Genomic DNA, 27,326 nt, shown 5'->3' with positions numbered 1-27,326 from the left:
GCTAGATAATCGCCCCAGTCTATAAAATCCCCCCTCGTTTTGTCAAATAATTGAGTACAATTCAATGAAGACAGCTTTACTGGAATTTCTAAGATATCAAGATGAATATCTAGCCAAGGTATTAAAAATGACTTAAAGTTGGACTGACTGCAAGTTTTATAACTTTAGAACTAACCATGAATTTTACAGCACAGTTGTCCTAATCTAATGACGGTGAAAGCAGTGTGGTCCAGACTAGGTTAGATACCGTGTTTCCCCGAAAATAAGACAGGGTGTTATACCATATTTTATCTTTTGTTCCTGAAGGCAGGTTAGGTCTTATTTTTAGGGATGTCTTTTTTTTCTTCCATGAACAACAATCCAGAGTACTCCTCTTGTTTTTAACATTTTGTGATATTTGATTTAAGTAATAAAGATATACTTACATAAAATATTCATGGCTATACATAAATTGTGAAATAGGTCTTTTTCGATGCTACCATATTTGATTTATTGTCACATTTATAGTTATGTAAAAAGTTTCCAGGGTGCTATTATTGATATTACCGTATGCATTACCTATACTGTTCTTACATGATACTTCTATGCCATATATAAAAAAGACTTCTTGTCAACCTAAAGCATCTCTTAGCATGTTTAATTTTTGTCATGGTTATTGTGTAAAAGAAAACAGAAATACCGCAGAACAGATCACATTGATTCAAGGCAAACTGATTTTGCCTTGAAGTTAAATAAATTGTGATGTACTTGGTGGTTGCAAATTCGGCAAAATGGTATCTAGCCGACTTGTAGAGGGCAGCAAAAAGAGGTGAAAAAAATACTCACCTTGCTCCTCATGTGTCCCATCACAGCCCCAGACTAATCCTCAGACCAAGTCTTCCAGTACAACACACACAATGCCATTCAGCTCTTCTGAGATCTTCACTGGACCCATGTCTTACAACACCACATAGCTCTTTGACATCATGACATCATGACTTGCGTTTACCAAAGAGCTGACTAGTCTGACAGAGACAAACTCAGAGATGAAAGCCTTGTTGCTGAGTGAAAATGCCAGAAGGGCCGCAGAGGACTTCATGACGGATGCTGGAAGGAGTCGTAGGAAGGACCAGAAAAGGGGCTGCATTGATGACAAGTGATCTGTGGTTTTCCTTTTTCATCCTACTTTATTATGTTCAGGGGTCTAAAGAATTCTCGCATAACAAGGAATATTAGATTTGAAACAAATTATTTTGATGCAAATTGAAATTCCTGGTCAAATCTGTGTAAACTGCTGAATATGAATGTCAGGAGATTTGCTCATCGGAAAAAAACATAAACACATTCTTATATATCCATACATATGCATTACATATATTTATACTATAACTACATATAAATGTATATGAAATGCTCCAAAAAAATACATGGAACACTAAAATATCACATCCTAGATATCTCAGAATAAAATATTCCAGTGGGAAATCTTTATTCATTACATAGTGAAATGCATTGAGAACAATAAAACATAAAAATGATCAATGTAAATCAAAATTAAAATCCCATGTAGGTCTAGATTTTGAATGATACTGTTAATAAAAGTGGAAAATCAAATTACAGACTGATCCAACTTCAGTGGAAACGCCTCAAGACAAGGAAATGATGCTCAGTAGTGTGTGTGGCCTCCATGTGCCTGTACAACCTCCTTAGAATGCCTGGGCATGCTCTTGATAAGGCAGTGGATGTATTCCTGAGGGATTTCCTCTCAGACCTGGATTAAAGCATCAGTTGGTGGATTGAATGAAACATATCCCAGATGTGCTTGATTGGATTCAGGTCTGGAGAACAGCCAGACCAGTCCATAGTATCAATTCCTTCATCATGCAGTAACTGCTGACACACTAGCCACATGAGGCCTAGCATTGTCATATACAAAAGCAACACAGGGCTCACTGCACCTGCATATGGTCTTACAATGGAATTGATGATCTCATCCTGGTACCTAATGGCAGTTAGGACATTCCTGGCTAGCCTTGAGGCCTTCCAAAGAAATTCCTCTCCACAACATTACTGACACCTGCCAAACTGGTCATGCTGGAGGATGTTGCAGGCAGCAGAACATTCTCCACAGTCTCCAGACACTGTCACATCTGTCACGTGCTCAGTGTGAACCTGCTCTCATCTATGAAGAGCACAGGGTGCCAATGTCGAATCTGCCATTCTTGGTGTTCTCTGGCAAATGCCAATCGCCCTGCACGGTGTTGGGCTGTATGCACAACACCCACTTGTGGACGTCAAGTCCTTACACCACCCTCATGGAGTCTTTCTGACACTTTGAGCAGACACATGGATGGACACTGTGCTAACAGTTAGCCTTCTTGCCACATTTCACATTGTTGTGCCATCCTGGATGAGCTGCACTATCTGAGCAACTTCTGTCAGTTGTAAACACTGCCTCATGCTACTCTACAGTACCTTTAGGGGCGAGAGCAATAACAAAATGCAAAACTGACCAAAACAACAGCCAAAAAGAATGAGAACAGAGTAATGGTCTGTGATCACCCCATGCAGAACCACTCCTTTATAGGGGTTGTCTTGCTAATTGCCTATCATTTCTATCTGTTGTCCGTTCCATTTGAGCAACAGCAGAAGAAATTGATTCACAATCAGTGTTGCTTCAAAACTGGACAGGTTGATTTCACAGAAGTGTGATTGACTTGAAGTTACATTGTGTTGTTTAAGTGTTCCCTTCATTTTTCCTAGCAGTGTATATATACATATTCTTGCTTATTTATGCAAGTTGATATGGAAGTAATATTTCTGTTAAAATAAAAAGAATTGATGCAGCGAGGCTTAATCCAACAGCCAGGTGTTGATTGGCAAGTCTCTTGATCTTCTATCTCTCTCATTAATCTCTTATTGTTTATTTTCTTTTACTTATCTCATGTGAAGGATTATCCACGGACGTGCAAGGTGCTGTAACAACAATGGCATATAAAGATTACACACTAAGAATTTCTATAAAGTCATAAAGTCATGGCGGTGATATCCTTCTCCTCACCATACGACTGAAACCAGCTGTGAACAATTACAATCATGTCTTGTATAGCAAGTGTGTGTGCAGTGTATACCAATTTATCATTGCTATATAATGCCTGACTTTTATATCACCATGGTTGTTTGCTCATCCAGAGTTTTGAGCAGTAGAGAAGCTACCCCATAGGCTTTATATATGGCTGCTTTGATATTATGGTTTAAATAACTACATAGCTTAGAGTAATTCATATAGATAATGGACACCATTATAAGTCAATGTGATCCATCACGAACTGTATCTGTTGCAAAACAGATCTGTTCTATCAGTTGTGGCTTTATCGAGAAACGAAGACATGTCAGTATGTTAACAGAATACCCACATTTAGAAACTTCACCTGTATAGGGCATTTTTTCCAGCCTCAAAGTTTTGTGCAGTTGGAAAAGTCCCAGTTACACTTTATACAGTACTATGATATTGGATGTTAAGAGTACGGCTAAAATATACATTTTGAGGAATATCTTCATACAGCTAATCCCTATCCTGAGCATGCAAGTTTCCACTAAGAACTTTCCAAGAAAAACAGCCTGTCAAGATCTAGTAGCTTTGATATATATATGATAAGTACAGCACATGGTGCAATAAAAATACGTTTTAGAAGGGCTGGTTAGAAAGGTGCAGAAATGTTGGATTCGGAGCAAATTTTTCCTGTTCTACCTCAATTACAAAATCTTGGCATAAAGAAAATAATGAACTCATTTTAGAAAATAACTGTAATAAAGTTTTAAAGAGTTTGGCTTCATCCTTCTACTTAATCATATGGTTGTGATTAAATGAGATTGTTATTCTAAGGATGTATTTTTCCTTTTTTGAAAAAGTAACACGCCTGCATTCATGGCATCTACACTGACACACTTTTTTCTTCCTCAATTTTGCACATTTTTCAACTTTTTTATACTAAGAGGTACTATAATGGCAAATAATTTTGTGTATGTAAGTCATAGCACTATGTCTTGATGTTATATGTCATATATTCTGCATTTTCACCAGTTTTCCTCTGTAGGCTCTCTCAATTTACAATTGATTCTGAGCTGGAGAAAGGAGACTAACTAACTGTTATGATGTCTACTATACGGTATATAGATACCTGCTCTTCATTCCTTTGTTAGCACACTGATAGAAGCAGCATGGAAGAAATTACACAGAAGTACTGATCAGTGTAGATGCGAATCCAGCTGTGAGACTGCACCTTATAGAGAGTGAAGGTGGACAAGGAATGAGGGACAGAGTGAGAAATTAAGTAAAAGGAGGCAGAGAAAATGTACTGAGCTTTCTATCAAGTGTTTTTCTTAAAAAGGAAGAATTAGGCAAAATACTTGATAGCAAACTCTGCATAATTTTTTTACCTCCCTATTAGTGATGAGATGAGCGAATATACTCGTTACTCGAGATTTCCCGAGCACGCTCGGGTGCCCTCTTAGAATTTTTTAGTGCTTGGAGATTTAGTTTTCATTGCCGCAGCTGAATGATTTACATCTGTTAGCCAGCATAAGTACATGTGGGAGTTGCCTGGTTGCTAGGGAATCCCAACATGTAATCAAGCTGGCTAACAGATGTAAATCATTCAGCTGAGGTGATGAAAACTAAATCTCCGAGCACTAAAAAATACTCGGAGGACACCCGAGCGTGCTCAGGAAATCTCAAGTAACGAGTATATTCACTCATCACTACTCCCTATGCTTGTTTTCTCACTGTTTTCCTCATTTCTTGTCCACCTTCCCTCTCCATAGGGTACAATAGAATGTGTAATCTGACACCTCATTCTGCTGGCGGTCCACTTGCATTGAGAAAGATGGAAAGGAACTGGATTGGGTGTTCAGTATGTTTGGGAGATAAAAAAGTGGCTCACTAGTGGAGAAATAAGCAGATTTCTTTCATAAAGATATAATTTTTTTTATACTATTGAATTATGGAAAAATAAGATACAAGGATGCAACCCTGAGGATGACCGAGTTGTCAATTGATAAATATTCACAACAGGTGCTTGGTTGCCATTAGGAAGAATATACGGTCATCTGGTGCCTCGTTGTCATTAGATAACATCAACAGTCATCTGGGATGCTACAACATTAGCCATATTATGTGTGTAGATGGGATTTCTGGATTCTGCCACCATAGCATATGGTGTGCTCAGACTAATGGTTTAGCACAGCATTCTAAACACACATAATGTCAGCACAATTCATTGTATACTTCCTCAAACATAAAAAAGCAATATGGCCGTAGGTCAAATGTTGTTTTTTTTTATGTGAAAGCACTTATTTACATAGTCTCGGTGGTATGTTTTCCTAGACTGCAAATTAAAAAAAAAAATACATCTGAAATTTTTGTGGAAACTTGCAAAGGAACAACACAATCATTTAACTTGCCAGATGAAAGAAAAACTACATGAAAGAAATATGCTGAAAAGAAGTTGGAGGCCAGTCAAATTTTTTTTTTTTACATTTCTTTTTTTTAATGTTGGAATATGTATAAATGGTCCAAAAGTCCCTAAATTTAAATTGATGCAAAAGCTGCTTTTTAGATCCTTTTCATAGTTCATGCTTAATTACAGTTTATGCAGCCAGAGTGTATACATACAGAGAAAAGGAAAAAATATAAATTTTGGCATAAATTCCCACTAACTTTACATTTTGTAGAACTAAGGCAATAAAATATCCCTAAAATAAAAAGCTTTAGAAATGTGTTAATAGGATGAAATCTATGGATTGTATTGTGGAATTTGCCTTGTTAACACCACAGAAAAACTAATTTTTAGCATACCTACAATACATTTTTTGACCATTGTTTTTTTTCCCAAGATACATGGGCTTTCGTTGTTGAGGAGTCTTTCCATAGTAGGCAGGTTCGAAGCAGAACTGCCCAACAGTGCATTACTTTCTGCCAGCCTCGTATCACTGGTAAAAGGAACATGGCACGCAGGTGTTTAAATTATTTACACTCATAATCGGCCTTTTTGTGACATTGCCGAGCTAGGCCTCTGTTATTCTAGTGCATAATTGATGGTGCTCAGAAGTGGAAAAGTTAGAAAAGCGGAATTAATGTGATGCGAATGTTCAGTGAGGCAGCTCCAGCTGGCACAGCCGTGTTGGATTGAGCGGTCGGAGAAAGTAGAAGATCGCGTGTGCACGCCCACCGAGGAGAAGACATCAGAAGTAACATGTCTTGACTTGGCATGCTGTCAGGGGTTGGTAGTAAGAGGAGAGAAAGTGATGATAGACTCAGCATCATGGATTTCCTAAGTTCAAATGGAAAACTGAACATTCACATTTGCTTTGCTTTATTACCGTGTACGCTAACGGCCAATTTCCCCTTCATTTTATTAATATGAGGTATAATAGGAACATACAAGGGCAAAGTATAAATCAAAGCAATAGTCACGTATATAGAAAGCAGTACTGTAGTCTCATTAGTTTACCTTTTATTGCTTAATTCCGTGTGCTACTCTAGCAAAGGAAGGAATAAAGGGAAGGGCTAGTCTTGTATCGACATGCGAGATGCTATAAAATCAAATAATGAGGACTATAAAATACAGGTGTGTGTTTTCCTCATAAGGCAAATAAAATGGCACAAAGGATAACAATAAAAGATCTTTGTGCTAGCACACCTTAATAAAGGCAACATGGAAGCCTGAGTAAATTTACTAAGATGTTACGATGATGTCTCAACCCAATCTTGTGAGTCTAGACAATGAGACCAGAGAATTCTCCCCTCTTTTCACTGTTTGTATTACTTTTGTTCTAACTCGATTCGCAGACTCATTGGCATCATAAGTTATTTCTCACACGTCTGTGTGTGAAAATGAATAGGAAGGAAGGAAACGGTAGGAAACTGTGAGGCCAGGAATGTATATGCTCACATTTCTACTGGACATCTTATTATTGCAGCAGACCAAGCTTGGGAAATCTGCATCTGAAGTATAAACACGAAGCCTTATTAAACATGTAAACATGCCTAGAAAATAAACACCAAGTAGTTTAGAAGAAATAGAGGCACATTCAGCTTTTTTAAAATTCAATACAATGTAATGATAATGTATCCTTCTATATGCAAAATCCTTAGATCCAGTTGTCCAGAAAGCCATGAAATGTGGTAAATTATAACTTAAGGACAAAACTTAAAACTTAAAGTAAAAAAAATTGTATCCACGTACTGTACCATTATATTGACTTTACAAGGGCTACATGGGCATCAAAGATTGGGAATTGGTATTTTGTCATGCTCTTGTATCACTTAGTTTTTTGTTTTTTTTTTCTAATGCATTTAATTCCATTTTGATGAGAACTGGCATCATAATTAGAGTTAAGCGACTTTGTTCGGATTCGGTCTCCGAATCTGATTTTGCCATATTTGTGCAATATCGGTACCCTATTAAAGCCGAATGTATGTTTGATGATCGGTTCCGAACATATTCGGTAATTTTTACTCCCATTGACTCAATATTCGCTGCCGATCGTATTTGGAACCGAATCCAAATAAATTCGCTCAACTCTAATCATAATATATATTTAGTTAATTTTGTTAAATTTACATTTTTTTTTCTAGCCATTTTGCTAAAAATAATTGTCTTTATCGCATACTGGAGTTGGGAAAATAAAATGTTTTTAAATATATTTAAATAACACACCCTGACATTATAGTATATCTGTTTCACATGGGAACCAGTTTCATAGACTAGGAGAATTGTTGTTATATACAGTAAAACATATGTATGGGCAAAAGTCATAAGAATACAAAGAGCTATTTCCATGTTTAATGGCAGGGTTTCCTAGACTTTATTATATCCTACAGTTCCATGGCATTAGGTTAGGAGATGCCGAGGAGATACAAACAGTAAAAATTGTATTATATCAATGGCAGCCATATACCTTAGATAAAAGTAGTTTTAGGACTGAACAATTACTGATTGAACGTTCGTCTACAACAAACTCATATTCTTTCTAGGAATGTTCTTTCAACAAAAAGTTAATTTTGACCGAAAGATCTTTTGTTCAACAAAACACCGGCTTCATTTTAAGCTATTGAAGTTTGTGAACAGTCAGCTTAAAAAATTTTAAACGTTGGATGTTTGAGGTAGTTGAACACCTTCGTTTTCATCAACCAAAACGTAACCTTTATGGCTACTTTGAGAATGTGTTATTTGGGGGGAGGGTTCAGAATGAGAACATTTCTTGTTAAAGATATCTAGAACAGGGTGCAAAATAGGGTGATACCCTATGGAGAGAGTGGGTAAGTGCTTGGTTAACTCTCACTTGGTGGAAATGTAACAGACACAACTCCTATGAAGACATGGAGAAAAACTGCTGCTGCCCCATGGCTGATGGATAAATCCTCCAGGAAATATTGGATGCAGTTGGATAAAATATGTTAGGTAGGCTGCGCTGTTGGTGTAAACCAATTCTCCAACGATGATGATAAGGTTTTTATATTGTATTCACAACGTGTTTCAACGCCAAAGTATTGTCTTTATAAAGTGGGGGAAAAAATGTAATTTGCTTTATTCACTTGATAAAGATGCTGCTACGGTATTGAAACGCGTTGTGTATAAAATAATAAACCTTCTTATAATTGTTGAAGAGTCGGTTTACCCCAGCAGCACAGCACACCTAACATGTTTTATCCAACTGGATCCAACATTTCTTGTTACAGTAGTTGTCCAAATAAATAAGTTTGGATTTACCAGATGATCTTTTAGACATACTGTACGTAAACAAACTGAATCATAGCTGCAGTTTCCACGATGAATAGGAATCTGTTTAGTCATTGTCTACATCTTCAATATTGATGGTTGCTCTGCATTTTTTCAGGTCAGATATTTTAAAGGTCTATTAAGGTTACCCAATGGGTAGTGATTACAAAGTAGGATGGGTTCATTTTTTACCCTTTTAATAATCAGAAATTTCAAGGAACGTCTTCATCTCAACATTATATTCGGTTACATCTAATAGGCCATTATTCCAAATATTTTTAATTACCAGCACAATAATAAATCTAAAGTTCAGTACTTGTTTTACAAAACATTTACCCTTGCTCTGAATAATTGAAACAGGTTAACGGCATTATTTCTTTTTTACAATCGCAGCTTTCATGCTAAATAATCTGCTTACTGTTTGTATTTATTTGTACTTGTCTGCTTGTTGTATAACTGCAATCTCCATGTGCCATACGTCTCTGAGCTGAGGAAGGACTAATTCCTGTATTTGCATGCTAAATGCTTCCCTAGTGACATTGCTCCAGGTGATAAAGTGGCTAATAACTTTTATTATTATTCCTCTGTAAGGAATATAAATATCTCCTTCCTCTTTAATCTGCACTAGGAGATTCAAGTTTTCAAGGAAGTCCCTGCTCAATTTTGGATATTAATCTTCTAAACAAAAAAAAATTAATAAAAAAAAAAAAAAAAGAAGAAAGCAAGCTCGGTAGCACAACAAAGAGAGCAGAAAATGAAAACACACAAAACAATGCAAATCACACATTGATCATTAAGGTCATAAAAATGACTTGGAAAAAAGTAGGAGTCATCTCTTTAAAGGAAGGAAGCCTCGTAACACTTAATGAAGCAGCTCATATCCTTAGCTTCTGTGATGACTGTGCTATAAAGTATCCTAATAGACTGAAAAAGAAATGCTTTACCTACAGTAAGAAGCTCAAGTGTCATAACAATAACTTGAAAACAGAAGAAAAAGTTAATAATTAGGCACAAAAGGGCTATACCTTAGCAACTTTTCATTATCTCTGGTCTGAAGCCACCAGAGGGATCCTTCATGTTCTAGTTATGTATCGTTTAATACCTCTCGAGAACGTTCCTTAGAGACTAGGCCCGAAGGAGTAACTATCAAGCAACACATCTTCAACAACAAAACATTTTTTCTTCTTGGCACTGTCATATTGAAAATTGACAAGATAATAAACTAGAAACATTTCCAAGGTTTAGACACGCTATATCACTTATTTCGTAAGCCTTCTAGGCCTCACTTGGCAATATACATAGCCATACGCTTCTAACCCTTGTATTATGTAGACACAAGTCTGGTGGCCTTATGTAGCAAGAAACGCTTCTAAAAAAAAATCCAACTTTATGTAGAACAGACACTTTTTTGTGCCTGTAAGATAAACTCCTATGGCCTGAATATCTTAACTTTTGTGAGGTGATGGGGGAAATTAACATTTTAATCACTCTTGAGGGAGAGCATTTCTCTTCGCAGCTCAACCTTGGTATTAAAAAAACAGGGAGATATGGTCTTTGCGATGGTGTTTCATTTACTAAATAAATGATTTTCGTGCTGTACTCAATTGGTTAGAGATAATCCCGATGGCATATTGGCATTTATATTTAACAAAAAAACAGGTAAACAGACCCAGCTGTGCACACTTGATGGTACATAAGGACTTCATTAAATGCCACATTTCCGTTAAAAAACGAAGCTGTTTTTAGGATGTAACCTTTTACATGCTTCTGTTTGAAAGAATGAATTTTATTGCAATTTTTTTTTGTCCTTTAGACGATTTGTCAAATTCAGGCTCAGCGTGTCAAAGCAAGCTGTGTTTTATGATGGCGATGATTGATAGCTAGCTAAATTGAATTAAAGAATTGATGAAAAAATGAATAACGGCATAAGTAGCTTAAACTTGTTTCAGGGACAAGAGTCGTTTCGACGCTGTCTTGTGTGCTGTGCAATAATGGGGGAATATCTAGGTCATTTTACTTTCAGGTTATTTATATTGCAGATAAATCAAAGTCATTTACCAAGTCTGAAAAAAATATATATAGATATTTCACTAGATGCGAACAGAATTAAATGAATGATTTATCCTCATTACACTTTACTACTCCATTAAATAGAGTAAAGAAGGAAGTTAACGCTGCAAATCACCTTTATTGAGGATAAAGCAAGAAGTGTTAATGCAGAATATGTATATGGCAGAAATTGATGAAAGATAACGCTGTCCTGCCCACATGACATTGTGACGAGATACCCAAACCACTGATCCATCACAACGAATTAGATGGTCCTTCCTGAGAGAATGCACTCTACCACACTACTTTTACATCAATAGTTTCAAGTCACTCGAGCATCAAATCTTTTCGTGATCATATGGTCAACCCTCCGCACGCTATCGGTGCGATGAGACTTCTCTGCTGGCACGCAACGAAATTTCAACTGTTTGAGTGCTGGATTAAATTGTATCCACCTTATGCGCTAGAGGCTGAGATTTCAATCGCGTTTTAGCTTAAAGGTGTTATATTGTAGAGTATTCAGAGTAAGGATAAAATATTTTTTCTTTCATAAAATATGAATTTTGCATATTTTGATCTACTTCAGAAGCTGGAATGATTCAATTCACATGGACGTAAAAAGTACATTAAATATACATGTAGTATAAAAATAATATAAGCATCTACACGGTTATTTTAGAAGCACATTATAATGTTTTCAAGTGCCTTTTCTAGATTACTACAATGGATACTTACACGCCATTATGATGATGGTATTCCATTCCTTATCCTACTGTAAGAAAAACTACAATGAAATTTTAATTATATATGTGTGTGTATATATATATATATATATATATATATATTATATATACTTTCGTTTTTTAATAATCTAAAATTTCTGTGAACATAACAGGTTTTACATGAGTGACAATTAAATTTTTCATTATTTAACTTTTTTTATTTTCATTTTATTTGGCTTATTTTGTAAGTGTCAATAGTCTTAACCAATATAATGTACTGTATATATACACAGGTATATATTATATATACTATAGTGTATATAGTAGAATGTGTGTGTATATATTTTTTATCTTCTTGTCTTAATTTAGATATTATTTTCAAATAAAAATATATGCTGTGTATGCATGTAATATAATACGGTATATACTGTAAGAACAGAACCTAACTGACTTTGCCTAGGATATGCCTACTTTTAGAAAATAGTACAACCTTCTGAGTTGTGGGAAAAAAATACGTAGATGCGGAGTCACCAATACAATTTATGGTGCAATTTTTTGAGCCAAAGCCATAAGTGGTTTAAAAAAAAAAGGGAAATATGTTTGGAAGATTTATACTTCTCCTTCATGTGAAATCCACCATTGACTTTTGTTCGAAAACTTTCACCAGATTTCACAATACAAGCTACATACATTGTTAAATGGATATTTCAGTCCTGATGAAGTTGATGTACATACTTTGAAAAGTTTTATTAGAATGGCTGTATAACTCTTTCACATTTCCCTGCCTAATAGTTCAGAGTCCAGGTTTATCTGAAGGATTATTGAGCCATGATTATTTGGATTTTCAAAATAACTAAACCAGCATCATAGTGATAGAAATCTATTTATTATTGTTACTGTATATATAGTTTGTCTTATGAACTCTGGTGACAGATCCTGCTTTAAAACTGCACCTTAAACTGCATTAAAAATGACATGAGTGTATCTTGCCTAAAGATGATTTCATACAGGTTTCTTGGAAAAATGCCACCTGAGCTTTTTAATCCATATATTAAAACCATAGTCCAAGGTAGATTTAAATATAAAGTAACAAATTATACTTCTCCTTACTGGTGGATCCTTTTCTCGCTGGCTCAAAAAAAAAAACCTTCAGTGGTGTTTTTAAATAATATAAAAATTCCATGTATTCAACCACTCTAGGGTGTGTTCACACTGAATCTTTTTCCAACATTTTTTGTTGAAAATGACACAAAAAAGTTAAAAACACATTCTCAAAAAATAAACGTATTCTTTTCTATTTAGAAACAACTTGCTGTGCATATGTTTTAGGCTTTTGAGGGTCTTATAAAAGCTGAAGGTTTCCAAAGACTTCATGTGACTTAAAGAAGGGTCCTGACCATTCTTCAGGTATCTTCCACTCGGAAGATGCTATGTACTATACAGTACAAGTCAATGGAACAACTCGAAAAGCACTCCGAAGACAGCCAGAAGTCTTTTTGAGCTTTATCTCAGCGTTTTTGAGTTAGAAACAGCCAGCTGTTTCTCCATTGTTTAATTGAATAAATAAGAATAGAAAACACTAGTAGAAAAGACAAAGCAAAAACTAATGGAAAAACGTTTGAAAACTGTTGGCAGTCAAAAATAGCTCAAATAGATCAAAAATAGATCAAAAACTTCTTTGGGACAAAAATCACGGTCGTATCTTAAACTCTTGGGAAATTTGGCGGGTTTGATCAAGTTTTAAAATACATCATGTGGACATATCATTCGTGTGTTTCTGTTACAAAAACTGAAAAAAAAAAACTCCTTTTAGGGTATATGCACGTAGATTTTTTTTTTGAGGCATTAAAAAATCATGTTTTCTAGTGGAAAATGCTCCTTTTTTGGGAAATTTTAAGGTGGAGCTAATCTCTTCTTGAAGCATTTCTAAACGAGTTTGAAACAGTTTTTGAAGTGTTTTGAAAGTTTTTTTTCTTTAACACTAGGACTACTGGTATAGTCATTTTGACTACTTGCACTTCAGTAGTTCTAGTCGGGGTCACGAGTCCAGTAGTCCTAGTGTTAAGGCTACGTTCCCATGATGAGTTTTTAGTGAGCTTTTGACTGCATATTTTTGAAAAAAATGCAAGTAACCTATTTTACTTAATGGGTTCAGGAATGTTGCTGAAAAAAATAGAGCTCATCATGGGAACATATTCTATGGGTGCTTTTACATTGCTTTTAGGGTCACGTTTGCTGGTCCCGATGGGGCTTATGTTCAAAGTCCCAGCAAAATGGGATCCGAACGTATGCACCGACGGGGCCATAGACTGTAATGGTGATGGCAGAGCATACGTGTGCTCTGACAAGCATCATTTTTGGGAGTGTACGCTTACAGGTGGTGGACACTTAGATGAAGTCTACTACATCTGAGTGCCCACCTCCAATAGTGGTACACTCCTGAAAATGATGCATGTCAGAGCACACGTTCGCTCTGCCATCAACAGTACAGTCTATGGCCCCATCGGTGCAAATATCTGGATCCCGTTTTACTGGGGGTTTGGACGTATGCCCCGACATTACCAGCAAACGTGACCCTAGATGCAATGTGAAACAACCCTTTGTGGTTTTTTGCAGTTTTCTGATTAGACCATGCCTAGTTTGGAGTGTTTTCCATCAGGATCAGCTTCAAAAAAGTGACAAGCATTTTATTTTTTCCCACTGGGTGCTTTTTAAAACTTGAAGCAAGAAAAAGCTCATAAGACCAAAAATATGAACATCAAAGTAGTTTTTAAAGTAAAATAAATACGAAGAATCTTACAAGAATTGTTGAAGAGTGTGGTGGTTTTTTCCAGCCTTTTTTTTTTTTAAAGCAGACTTGATTAAAAAAAACTCCTCAAAAATGTATTTGCGCACATACATGCCCTTAGACTTTTCATTTTCAGATCCACTCCTGGATTTTCTTCAAAAAGCTGAGACACAGCTGTAAACCAGAGAGCAATAGGTCTTAGTCATAAAACCCAGCATCCTTCTGTGTGATACTCCTTGGCTCCATCATATAAGATGCTATCATTCGCCTGGTTCCTCCAAGCTGTTTGAGCCATTTATTCTTTATAAAGAGGCAGGCACTACTCAGTGGATTTAAAGTAAGACAGGATTTGTGTTGAATAAACCCTTTTGCAGAGACTACGTAGAAGGCAGACTGAAAAAGTGCCTGGAACTTTGTTATGCTTCCTCTACTAAAATAGCTTAGACTTTCTGCAAGAGCATAAAAGGTTTTTTCTTAATGCCTTCCTTAATGATTCATAGCACTGACCACACTTTTCACAGCTGCCAAATGCTCCTTTTTATGTTTTTGGAAGTAATAAGGCAATATTACAAACTATAAATTCTTGTCTTAGTAGTTGCAAGCTGGCCAACCTATCCATTCTGTACTTTATGAAAAGTTACGTTTAATGTCACTTAATGAGTACTTAGGACTGGTGCGCTTTCAGGTACTTTGATAGGCTCTTAAATTTACAAACGTCCTTCTACCATAAATTCCCAATAAAGATTAGTAGAAAGATGGGGAAAGCAGTTCTGTATACCACTTGTGATTTATGAAGGTCTTTCAAAACACCAGATCTATAGTACAAAAGTGCTGGAAAAAATAGTTCTGAAAGACTTATGCTAAGTGATATATGTGTACCGCGTGAAGCCATATTACATGTATCCACTGAAAATTCATGGATATTTGTTTTTATTAATGCTGTATGCATAATATTTTATGCTGAAGAAACTCCCTAATCCCTTAGCTTCAATTTCGAATTTTCACACCTTTCTTTTTAACTTGTCTTGTATGTGTTTTGAGTCTTAGATTAAAGAAAAAGTCAAAAGTATATTTAAGTGGAAGCCAAAGAAATGCTATCACTTTTTAGCTAAATCTTGGAAACAAAATTTGATATAACACTCTTCATGTGACGTTCATATGGGCTGGGATTTTTGGTAATAGCTGAGGGGGTCCTAAAACTTTACACTGACTCCCTCACTAGGAGTATTTTCCAGAGCAAATCAGCAGATTTTGGTGTGGATTTCACCACGCCACATTAAGTGATGTGAAATCCACAATGGAAATCTGCATCAGAAGTTGTGGATTTTTAAATACAGATCTCAGTTTAATGTATGTGCTGAAAAATTCAATCAACATACCTTGTACTGTACACTTTACCTGTGAAAATCCAAATACAAAATCTACAACATGTCTGACCCATGTGGAAGCACCCTAATGAGTATAATAGGACAATTTCAAGTATATTAAAATTGAGTATCCCTAAATATTATCTATGCCAAATTTGAATATTTGTTTTTGTTTTTCTAACCAAGAGAGACCCCATTTAAGACTAAGTTTATGCACCGTCTATGTAAAAAATCCCAAACTAAAAATGGGTATCTTTCAGAAATCCTCTTCCTTTCTGTAGACGACATTCTCTGGCCCATTTTTTTTGAGTAACCCACTAAAAACAACTGTCAAAAATGTGAATTGCAAAATTATTATTGATTTATAATGATATATTGTGTTGTACACATTTTTTCACTCTTCTGTTTCTGTACGCATCCTTAGTCCTTTTTTAGACAGTGATTTTTTCGTACATAAAAACACGGACCATTTATCAGCATTTTGGATCAGATTTTCAACAGGGTATAGTCTGGGTGGCAGTTTTTGCCATCAGAATTTATTAACAATACACTTGACATGGATAGCACCCAGATAATGAGTGCTATCAGTGATCTTCTTGGACTCAGACTTGTATGCGCAGGAGCGTCCACAGTCAGAAGAGGGCACCGGTGAAAAGAAACAATATATAGGCCCTTTGTGGTCCAATAGCTCATTATAATACACTAGATTGCGGCCCGATTCTAACGCATCGGGTATTCTAGAATATGCATGTCCCTGTAATATATGGACAATGATGATTCCAGAATTCGCGGCAGACTGTGTCCGTCGCTGATTGGTCGAGGCAACCTTTATGACATCGTCGCCATGGCAACCATTATGCCTGGCGGCCTCGACCAATCAGAGACGCGGGATTTCTACGTCGATGCTGTGCCGGTCTCTGATTGGTCGAGGCCTGGCGGCCTCGACCAATCAGGGAGCCGGGATTTCCAGGACAGACAGACAGACAGACAGACAGACAGAAAGACAGACAGACGGAAAAACCCTTAGACAATTATATATATAGATGATATGACCTGCTCAGGAGGAGTACCATCTTACCTCTTGGGCCCCTAAGCGACTATGCACGGGTTGCTCCAATGATATGCTTGTCTGTGTACATGGGTCATTTTGATCCGATACTCAGATCAAAAATTGAACTTGTCTCCATGATTTTTTTTATGGACATATTGTTCACAGGAAACCACGGAGATGTAAATGGCACAGTAGACTATAATGGTTGTGTTCTATCTGTGTTTTAAAATCAAAGATACAACACCTACCTGATTCACATACCTCTGAATGAGGCTTTAGTTTTATCCTTGGTGTGACGTGATAACCGTTTAGTCTACATGTTGATCATTAATTCAGGTTGGACGGAGAACCACGGCAATATATATTTTTACTAGAGTAGAATCTGTTGTTTCCATGACTGGCTTTGGATTTAACACGGTTCTGTAATTAAGGAATGGTGCATAATAAAGGCTGGAAATGCATGACTATATCTCTGACAAATAACTCTCTGCTGGATTATATCCAGAATTCACTAATATTAAAGACTTACAAACAGAAATTTGCTAAGTAGCCTGGCACAACACATCATTTTTTCCTAATTAACTTGACTCTCTTTTCACACTGCAAACTTTACCCTAAATGTTCTGTTAATGGTCATTTCTGAACAAAGAGAAAAGTGATACATCCATGGCAACAAATCGCACATTTGGTATTATTAGTCTGACTTAACATGGGTAATTCCAGGCTACGGTATTTATATTTTGGGCCCCATTCATTATTGTATTTGCACCTGTTTTTTGTCTAGATTTTAGTATTTTGCAGCCTTTCTTTGTTAGCTCTCCACTGTAAGCTACTTTTCAAAAATGTGTTACAAATATGCGTCATTCCCCCCCTGCAGGGATTTTATGAATACCTGAAATTTTGGTGCAATTTTTTGTGGCCATTTTACTGTAACGTGACTTTTTGAGCTACGTATTTGCAAAACAGGTTAAAACAAAATTATATTATGCTTAAAAGTCATAAACCGTGTGCTTGATGAATTTGGAGCAAAAAAAGTCATGGACTACCAACGGATGCTTTTTTTTAAATAATTTTATTTATTTTTTTTGTAATTAAAATATAACTATGGCTCTTCTGGCATCTTCTCGTGGCATCGGAGCTTGAGTAGGCCTGTGACATCATGATGTGTCATGACATTAGAAACCTACTCGGTGCCAAGTGAAGATGACGGGAGAGCCGAAGAGTATTGTGCATGTGTCACTGGAAGAAGTGGCGTAGATGGACGGATAGGAGTCTCTGGCTGTAGCCAGCAGGCTGTTATTTTGGTAAACTCAGTGATGCTCAAAAAAATGTACAGGAAATGTTGACATTTTGGTAATTTTTAAAAAAAAATTCAGTTTCTATGCAACTGATTTCTCTCATCTGTAGAGAAGGGGTCTTTGTATCTCTGCTCTACTTTCAGTCACACTGCCTGCAGCCATAAATGGGGGAGATTTCAGTTTCGGGAAGCTAAGAGATTAGACACCTGCAAAAGCAATGCTTACTGGAAAGAGAGGGGAAAGGATGTTCCAACACTTACAGTCCTCACAGATTGCTCTTGAAGAGGAACCACCTCTCAAACAGAGTGAATGCCAAATTATAGAGCATGAAAATCAGTTTCTGGACATACTGAACAAATATATACACGCAAAGTAGCTTTAATTTGTTGTGGAATATGAGGGCAGCAAAGCTATGCCATTACTCTGATTTTGGGCCAAATGATGGTAACACTACAGAATAGACACCTAATGTGGTAAATGTTTTATTACTTGGATTACTATTTTGGTTCCTAACAGCTGCTTTTGGATGGAATGCCTGAAGAAGTTAAAGTGTTTATTTTTACATCATCTGCCTTTACTGCTGCCTTCTCCACAATGGTCTCCAAAGTCAGGGAGATGTTGACCTTAAATGTTGTGATAGTATTGAAATTAGGACAACATAATCCCTTACTATCAATAGGGTAAAATTCCATTCCTGGCAAAGTAGATCTACTTGGATTCAAACTAAACTATGATGGTCCAAAATACTTTTGTAAATAGGGTTGTCTCACGAAAAAGAAAGACAAACCTTCTACTTTTTCTGGAGGCCACATGGGCAGTCATGAAAAATAAAATACATAAATGTTATCTTAGAATAATAGGTGTATTTTTTCATGATGTTATAGATTAAGGTTTTAAAAAGCTGCTGGCTACTCTTCTTTAGTTGAAAATTCAAAAATTGTTTCACAAACACACATTAGATATCCAGAATAGTTGATATTCTGTTTTCTCTGTCAATGGTTAATTGAGTTGTTCTAGTGGCATAAAGGTGGACGGAGCCATATGAAATGCTTGTGTAATATGTTTGAGCCCTTAATGAGACGTAAGGGATTCTATTTTGCTGTCAGGGTAAGTTTCAGTACAAGGCACAGGTCCAGCAGAAAGTTACATGCAGTATTTATGTGGTTGAAATCAGCAGAGAAGAAATGGTGTCTGAATGGAGGATTGATCTTGAGGGTATGAAATAGAGTTAGAGTAACTGTCATCTTTTAGTTCCACAGCAACATTCTGTGATTTTCTTTTGAAGCCTTCAATAAAAGATATATAATGGGATAACCTGCACTTTCAGTTCAGCGAATATCTAACCTTTTTGAATTCATTGCTTCATTGAGTTATTATTTCTAATCACATGCCTGATTGACTCCAACTAAATAACTGCTAGCCTGAAAGACGCGAGTGTTAAACCTGAGACTGGAAAGGAGCATTTTAGCTAGAAAATAGGCATCAACAAGGGCTGCTTGTACAGTCCAAATGTTGCCGTCTTTTATATTCTCAGATTTAGCATTCATCCATATTCCCGGATGAGACGTAATTGATGTTCCAGTTTTCCTCTTCATGTTAAATTGTGAGGCCTCAACACCATTTCTTGGTAGCGTTTAAGTTGTCTAATGTAGATAATAAATAATATCATAATTAAATTATTTAAGATATTACATTTCTTGATAAATCTTTATAGTGGCAAGTCTGTTTTCTTTCTCCATTCGTATAGAAATCTGGCTTTATATATAAAAACAAATAAAAATAATCAGAATCGAATAATATTTTGTTAGTATGGTCAGTTGTTTAGTGTTGCCTATCTCTATTGATATTGTCTTTTCCTACCAGTAAAGATAGCACTATGTATGAAGCAAGAAAAAAAGAGGAATTGAATGATCTTATAAATGAACGATGTTCCTAACAGTACCTTTACTCCAGCTTTGCTTTAATACATTTCATTTTTTGGTCTTTTCTTCATCACAAAAATTTCTTATTAATTTTTCTACAATTTGCGGCAACTCACACGACAGAAAATGACAAATAACCCATGCTGTGTTATTTTACTAGCAAATCTGTAATATATGAATGATTTAAGTACGACACATGGTGGTTGGTACCAACAGTTGGTCTATTCCAGGTTAAATGTAGCGTGCTGCTAATTGTAACGTTACTGTAAGGCAGGGGTGGGGAACCTCAGGCCCCAGGGCCATTTACGCCCCTCGATGACCTTTAATCAGGCCCCCCGAGTAGATTCTCAGGGACCCGCATTCTTGGGCAGGGAGCTGTATTTTGATTGCCACCAGCTCATTAATTTCTTCTTGCTGTGTTAGCACACACATGCAGCGTTCACTACGGAGCACTGAAGGGCATGCAATGAAGGATTACGTCCTGACACCAGTGCCAGAGTCAGGATGTACTTTGTGGGCAGAGTTTGTACGGCCCTTGGAGGATGGTATAAAGATCCAAATGGCCCTTGGCAGAAAAAATATTCCCCACCGCTGCTGTAAGGGACGCACATTAATAAGATACAGGCATTATGTAGATGCTGGTGTGTATAATAATAATAATAATAATTTTTATTTATATAGCGCCAACATATTCCGCAGCGCTTTACAAATTATAGAGGGGACATGGGAAATTGTGTCCATATTTGTGTCTATTTTCTATTAAACAAATTAATGAATCTGGAAGTGAACAGATCACAATGGATCCAACACAGTCTTTTGGTTCTACATTCAGCTGATAAAGTAAAAGTGATATGTGCTCCTTGAATTGGGAAGCAGAGCTAGGTGCTGGGGTGTAGCTATGTGAGGTGCAGAGCCTGCATTCACTGCTAGTCATTCGGGACATAGAGGGCTGAGAGCACCTCTGCCACATAAAGACACCAGTGTTGCAAATGACACAGATGTTGTGTTGGCAAGTAGGAGCTCCAAAATAGCTTCTGGCAGCCTCTCTCAACCAGATAGTTCATCAGTCTATTTTTCTTTTAGTTTATTCACTTATATAGCACCAATTATTCCACAGCGCTTTACAAACCTCAGCATCGCTGTCCCCGATGGGGCTCACACTCTACATTCCCGATCAGTATGTCTTTTGAGTGTGAGAGGAATCCCGTGAATCTGTAGCAAACCAACGCAAACACAGGGAGAACATACAAACTCCTTGCAGATGTTGTCCTTGGTGGGATTTTAACCCAGGACCCCAGCGCTGCAAAGCAACAGTACTAACCACTGAGCCACCGTGCTTCATATACATATATATATATATATATTACTACAGTGCTATCCACTGAGCCACCATGCTGCCCTATATATAGTACAGAGCTTACTGTACTGCTGCTTATGCTTGTTCCAAATCATTGTTTGAACGGCTGTAAAGGCATGAATGGTCATTGCATCTCTAAAGATGACCAGAAACATCACATTCATAATAGTGGATCAACTCCAAAAGTTGAAGTGTATCTGGGCCTCTGAACAGCTGATCAGCATTAGGAATATCTTAAGGGGTCGCTTAAAAAGAAAAACTTGGTAAATGAATAATAACAATTGTATTAGCATAACTATATTAATATACTTTATCTCGGTACAACTGTGATCTGTAGTAGAAGAAATAATACAAGAAAAAAACCTACTGCATGTTGCCATTGTTCTGACCATTGTGCACGGCATCATTTATTGTGCTCATTGTTTTACTTGTTTTAATATTTGTTTTTTTGTTACTTCAAAAGGTAAATTCAACTGAAAACAGAACAAAGGAGTTTTTTCCATTCTACAGGAGTTTATACTTACATTTCGTTAATATTATGCTGACATGTCCTGCCAAAATCTGAATCAGTACCACATGGCTGAAAAGATTTGATCTGATTCCCCTTGACTCATATCAAGAAAACCTTTCAGAATCTTTTAGAACAATCAAGCTCTTGTCTTAAGGTACCGTCACACAGTGCAATTTAGATCGCTACGACGGCACGATTTGTGACGTTGCATCGTCGCTTAATTATCGTTTCAAACATCGTAGACTGCGGTCACACTACACGATGCACGACGCTGAAGCGATAAATTCATGACGTATTTGCGATGTAGAAGTCGTATGGGACAGTCGTACGGTCGTGTCACACACGACGATTCAGAGCAAATTTTGCATAATCTGTGCGTGACGTTGTTCACAAGGGGCGTGTTGTGCCACTAGTTAGTGTGGTGATAGGCCAAAGGTTCTGTGCACACAATTGGTTGGAAAATTTGTCACCTGAGCGCTATTGTTCCCAATGCCACTTCACTGCTTTCAAAATTTCCTTTCTTCACTTCGTACTTGGACACTTGGTGGACCTGGACATCGGAATTTTGTACCTCGCTGAATATACCACGCTTTGCACCGCTGCTTCGAGGTATGTAAACCGCTTGGGCGTGGTGGATGGAACGCTGTATGGACGGCATGAGTGCTTCGTTCCACCACTGAAGCGAAGTGGATGGTACACTGTTGTGACTGGAGGGCTACAATGTGGCAGATGGTACGCTGTTGTGCTTGGTTGTGACTGGTGGGCTACAGCGTGGTAGATGGAACTCAGTTTGTTCGGCATGACCGCTTCGTTCCACCGCTGAAGCGATGCGGATGGTACGCTGGTGTGACTGCTTATGACCGGTTGTGTGTGATGAGCTAGAGCGTGGCAGATGGCACAATGTATGGTCACCATGAGCGCTTTGTGTGGCTGCTGTAAGGAAGCGGGCGGTACACTGTTTTGGGTTATGGTGGACTATAGGCGCGGCAGATGGAAGAAGCGATGCGGATGGTACGCTGTTGTGACTGGTCGTGACTGGTGGGCTACAGCGTGGTAGATGGAACTCAGTTTGTTCGGCATGACCGCTTCGTTCCACCGCTGAAGCGATGCGGATGGTACGCTGTTGTGACTGCTTATGACCGGTTGTGTCTGTTGCGCTACAGCGTGGCAGATGGTACAATGTATGGTCACCATGAGCGCTTTGTGTGGCTGCTGTAGGGAAGCGGGCGGTACACTGTTTTGGGTTATGGTGGACTATAGGCGCGGCAGATTGAAGAAGCGATGCGGATGGTACGCTGTTGTGACTGGTCGTGACTGGTGGGCTACAGCGTGGTAGATGGAACTCAGTTTGTTCGGCATGACCGCTTCGTTCCACCGCTGAAGCGATGCGGATGGTACGCTGTTGTGACTGCTTATGACCGGTTGTGTCTGTTGCGCTACAGCGTGGCAGATGGTACAATGTATGGTCACCATGAGCGCTTTGTGTGGCTGCTGTAGGGAAGCGGGCGGTACACTGTTTTGGGTTATGGTGGACTATAGGCGCGGCACATTGAAGAAGCGATGCGGATGGTACGCTGTTGTGACTGGTCGTGACTGGTCGTGACTGGTGGGCTACAGCGTGGTAGATGGAACTCAGTTTGTTCGGCATGACCGCTTCGTTCCACCGCTGAAGCGATGCGGATGGTACGCTGGTGTGACTGCTTATGACCGGTTGTGTGTGATGAGCTAGAGCGTGGCAGATGGCACAATGTATGGTCACCATGAGCGCTTTGTGTGGCTGCTGTAAGGAAGCGGGCGGTACACTGTTTTGGGTTATGGTGGACTATAGGCGCGGCAGATGGAAGAAGCGATGCGGATGGTACGCTGTTGTGACTGGTCGTGACTGGTGGGCTACAGCGTGGTAGATGGAACTCAGTTTGTTCGGCATGACCGCTTCGTTCCACCGCTGAAGCGATGCGGATGGTACGCTGTTGTGACTGCTTATGACCGGTTGTGTCTGTTGCGCTACAGCGTGGCAGATGGTACAATGTATGGTCACCATGAGCGCTTTGTGTGGCTGCTGTAGGGAAGCGGGCGGTACAATGTTTTGGGTTATGGTGGACTATAGGCGCGGCAGATTGAAGAAGCGATGCGGATGGTACGCTGTTGTGACTGGTCGTGACTGGTGGGCTACAGCGTGGTAGATGGAACTCAGTTTGTTCGGCATGACCGCTTCGTTCCACCGCTGAAGCGATGCGGATGGTACGCTGTTGTGACTGCTTATGACCGGTTGTGTCTGTTGCGCTACAGCGTGGCAGATGGTACAATGTATGGTCACCATGAGCGCTTTGTGTGGCTGCTGTAGGGAAGCGGGCGGTACACTGTTTTGGGTTATGGTGGACTATAGGCGCGGCAGATTGAAGAAGCGATGCGGATGGTACGCTGTTGTGACTGGTCGTGACTGGTGGGCTACAGCGTGGTAGATGGAACTCAGTTTGTTCGGCATGACCGCTTCGTTCCACCGCTGAAGCGATGCGGATGGTACGCTGTTGTGACTGCTTATGACCGGTTGTGTCTGTTGAGTTAGAGCGTGGCAGATGGTACAATGTATGGTCACCATGAGCGCTTTGTGTGGCTGCTGTAGGGAAGCGGGCGGTACACTGTTTTGGGTTATGGTGGACTATAGGCGCGGCAGATGGAAGAAGCGATGGTAGGCATGAGCGCTTTGTGTGGCTGCTGTTGTTAAGCGTTTGGCACACTGGCAAAAGTATTGTTAATAGGACGCTTTGTCAACCATGTAATTTTTTTTTTTAATTACTTTTTAGATGTCAAATCGTGTGGAGTTCATCCGGGATTTCATCGAGATTTATCAGTCTTTTCCCTGCCTCTGGAAAATAAAATCTCCTGAGTATTGTAACAGGGAAAAGAGGAGGGAGGGTTACTTACAGCTCATTGAGCTTTACAATCGTCAGGCACCAGATGAGGCAGCTAACGAAGCAGTTATTAAAAAGAAAATCCAGGCGCTCCGCACGGTCTGGAGGAAGGAGCTGAACAAGGTTCTTCAGACTACAAGGTCCGGAGCTTCCACTGAAGAAGTTTATGTTCCCAAACTGTGGTATTTTGAGCATCTTAATTTTCTGAGGGACCAAGAGGTGCCACGGACTTCAACGTGTCTTCGATTGTTGGCACCTGTGGAACCAATAGTTTCGGAGAACCACGCCGAGCAGGAGTCACAAGGGCAACAAGTAAGTAGCTCTTTGGACGAAAGTTCACCAATGTGTCCTATAATTACATAATTTTTCTCTGCATTTTAGGTTTTATACTTCTGATTATCACATCAGTTTAAAGTTGTTACAAAAACATGTACACATAAGTAACCCTGTTGCAGTCAAGAATTATAAGGGGAACGTAATATGTATGAAATGGAGATATATGTAAACCATACCATCGAAGCAATATAGAAAATAGTATCGCGTCAAGCTGCCGATGTACTCTTGTTGAGACTATTTAGACTATTAAATATTGGTCAGGTTCCCATAGCAGTCAGAACAGTGTAGTTCAAAGTATTCAATAAAAGGGAGGGTTAAAGAATATTACTAAGCATCAAATATATTATAATCTTTTTGTTACCTACTACGAATATATAGTTTGGATGCGGTTATGGTGGTACTACTTTTTGTTGCCGGGTTCATAACTTTTTTTTTTTTCCCCCCCCCAGGATGACAGTGCGCAGGAGAGTACACTTGACTGTTCACAGGACTGCACAACAACAGATCTAGTGGAGGCTGCACCTGCCAGGAGTCAATCGAGGCAAGTTCAAAGAAAACGGAAAGCCACCTCAGACGCCTCAAATGAACTATTGAGCCTGGCAAAGAAGGTGTTGACAAGAAATGTTAGCCCTGCGTTAGAGGGGTTTGGACACTATGTGGTTGACAAACTGGCAAAAATGGACGACAACCAAAGAATACTAGCAGAGCGTCTGATTCTGGAAGCAGTAAACAAGGGTACTGATGGCGATTTGGACAAGAACACTTGTTTGGTCTCTTCCCGGCCAATACAGCGGACAGAGCCATCAAATTTCAATGGTTGGTCACAGGGTCAGACATCGATGCGACACAATCCTCACGTTTCCCACTTCGGCCAGCCACCCCCTAATAACTCCTACACACCAATACCTTTACATATGGCTTCGCCCATCAGGCACCAAAATTTTCAGCCGGAACAATCGTCGTATCATAATTTGTGATTTCCTAACTACTTTTACATCCCTTTTTTTTTTTTGTCTTGTTAAAATAATGTTTGAAATAAAAGCTTTTATTATACATTCTATCACTACTTTTTGATTGGTGTGTCTCAATCACAGCACTGTATGAGGGAACAAATTAACGTAACAAATTCATGTACAGTTAACTAAAAAAAAAAAATCGAATGAAAGTTTAACTAAATCTTTTAATTGGAACAACAAAAAATGGATTATTGGCCCGCCTACAACTGCTGGCACATGTCCCGCAGCTTCTGCAGCTCCTCCATTGCCACATTGTGCTGCTCCTGAATATGTGCCATAGTGTGGAGTAACTTGTCTATGCCGGCTTCAATATCCTCTTTGTTGACAGTGACGAGAGCTGTGGGTCAAAAAACATAACATTAATAACACTGTAGTCTCCCGATGTGTCTTTGCTTCTGTGAATGAAAAAAAATAAAAAAAATAAGCAAAGGGGGGGGGGGGATGCCTCGTGGCGGCGGTGGTGCTGTGTCTTTGACTCTGTGAAGAAAAAAAAAAAAAAAAAATTTTTTTAAAAGTTCTGTTAGCATATATGGCAACACTGGCTGCCGGGGGGGGGGAAGGGGACCAGAAACAAAATCCAAATAACATTTTTGTGGGAACCTACTAGGATCTGGAGGAGTTGACCCGGAGGGCTCCGGGACATTGGACCCTGAGGGCACAGAGCCAGAAGAGGCTGGGCGGGATGCCTCGTGGCGGCGGCGGTGCTGTGTCTTTGCCTCTGTGAAGAAAAAAAAAAAAAAAAAACATTTTTGAAAAAGGTCTGTTAGCATATATGGCCACACTGGCTGCCGGGGGGGGGAAGGGGACCAGAAACAAAATCCAAATAACATTTTTGTGGGAACCTACTAGGATCTGGAGGAGTTGACCCGGAGGGCTCCGGGACATTGGACCCTGAGGGCACAGAGCCAGAAGAGGCTGGGCGGGATGCCTCGTGGCGGCGGCGGTGCTGTGTCTTTGCCTCTGTGAAGAAAAAAAAAAAAAAAAAATTTTTGAAAAAGGTCTGTTAGCATATATGGCCACACTGGCTGCCGGGGGGGGGGAAGGGGACCAGAAACAAAATCCAAATAACATTTTTGTGGGAACCTACTAGGATCTGGAGGAGTTGACCCGGAGGGCTCCGGGACATTGGACCCTGAGGGCACAGAGCCAGAAGAGGCTGGGCGGGATGCCTCGTGGCGGCGGCGGTGCTGTGTCTTTGCCTCTGTGAAGAAAAAAAAAAAAAAAAAAAATTTTTG

At 38.8% G+C, this 27,326-nt stretch overlaps 2 protein-coding genes across 3 annotated transcripts in view; both read left to right on the top strand.

Moving 5' to 3' along the window:
* The window catches only part of EFNA5 (ephrin A5), a 583,129-nt gene that overhangs the window by 74,855 nt on the left and 480,948 nt on the right, over window positions 1-27,326 (top strand). The window lies entirely within an intron of this gene.
* Window positions 24,370-26,135, top strand: LOC138665220 (uncharacterized). The gene is made up of 2 exons (XM_069752511.1): window positions 24,370-25,051; window positions 25,525-26,135. The coding sequence occupies exons 1-2, from the start codon at window positions 24,632-24,634 to the stop codon at window positions 26,050-26,052; spliced, it is 948 nt and encodes a 315-aa protein (XP_069608612.1). The 5' UTR covers window positions 24,370-24,631; the 3' UTR covers window positions 26,053-26,135.

This window comes from Ranitomeya imitator, chromosome 1 (genome assembly GCF_032444005.1).
Source record: "Ranitomeya imitator isolate aRanImi1 chromosome 1, aRanImi1.pri, whole genome shotgun sequence".
Classification (NCBI taxonomy): Eukaryota; Metazoa; Chordata; class Amphibia; order Anura; family Dendrobatidae; genus Ranitomeya; species Ranitomeya imitator.
Note: the sequence above shows the minus strand (reverse complement) of the source record. Positions and strands in the feature narration are given on the sequence as shown.

Excerpts from the sequence above, each read along its gene's own strand:
- LOC138665220 (XM_069752511.1), top strand. The coding sequence starts at position 24,632 with ATGTCAAATCGTGTGGAGTTCATCCGGGATTTCATCGAGATTTATCAG. Across the intron at positions 25,052-25,524 it reads AGGAGTCACAAGGGCAACAA|GATGACAGTGCGCAGGAGAG; the intron begins GTAAGTAGCTCT and ends TCCCCCCCCCAG.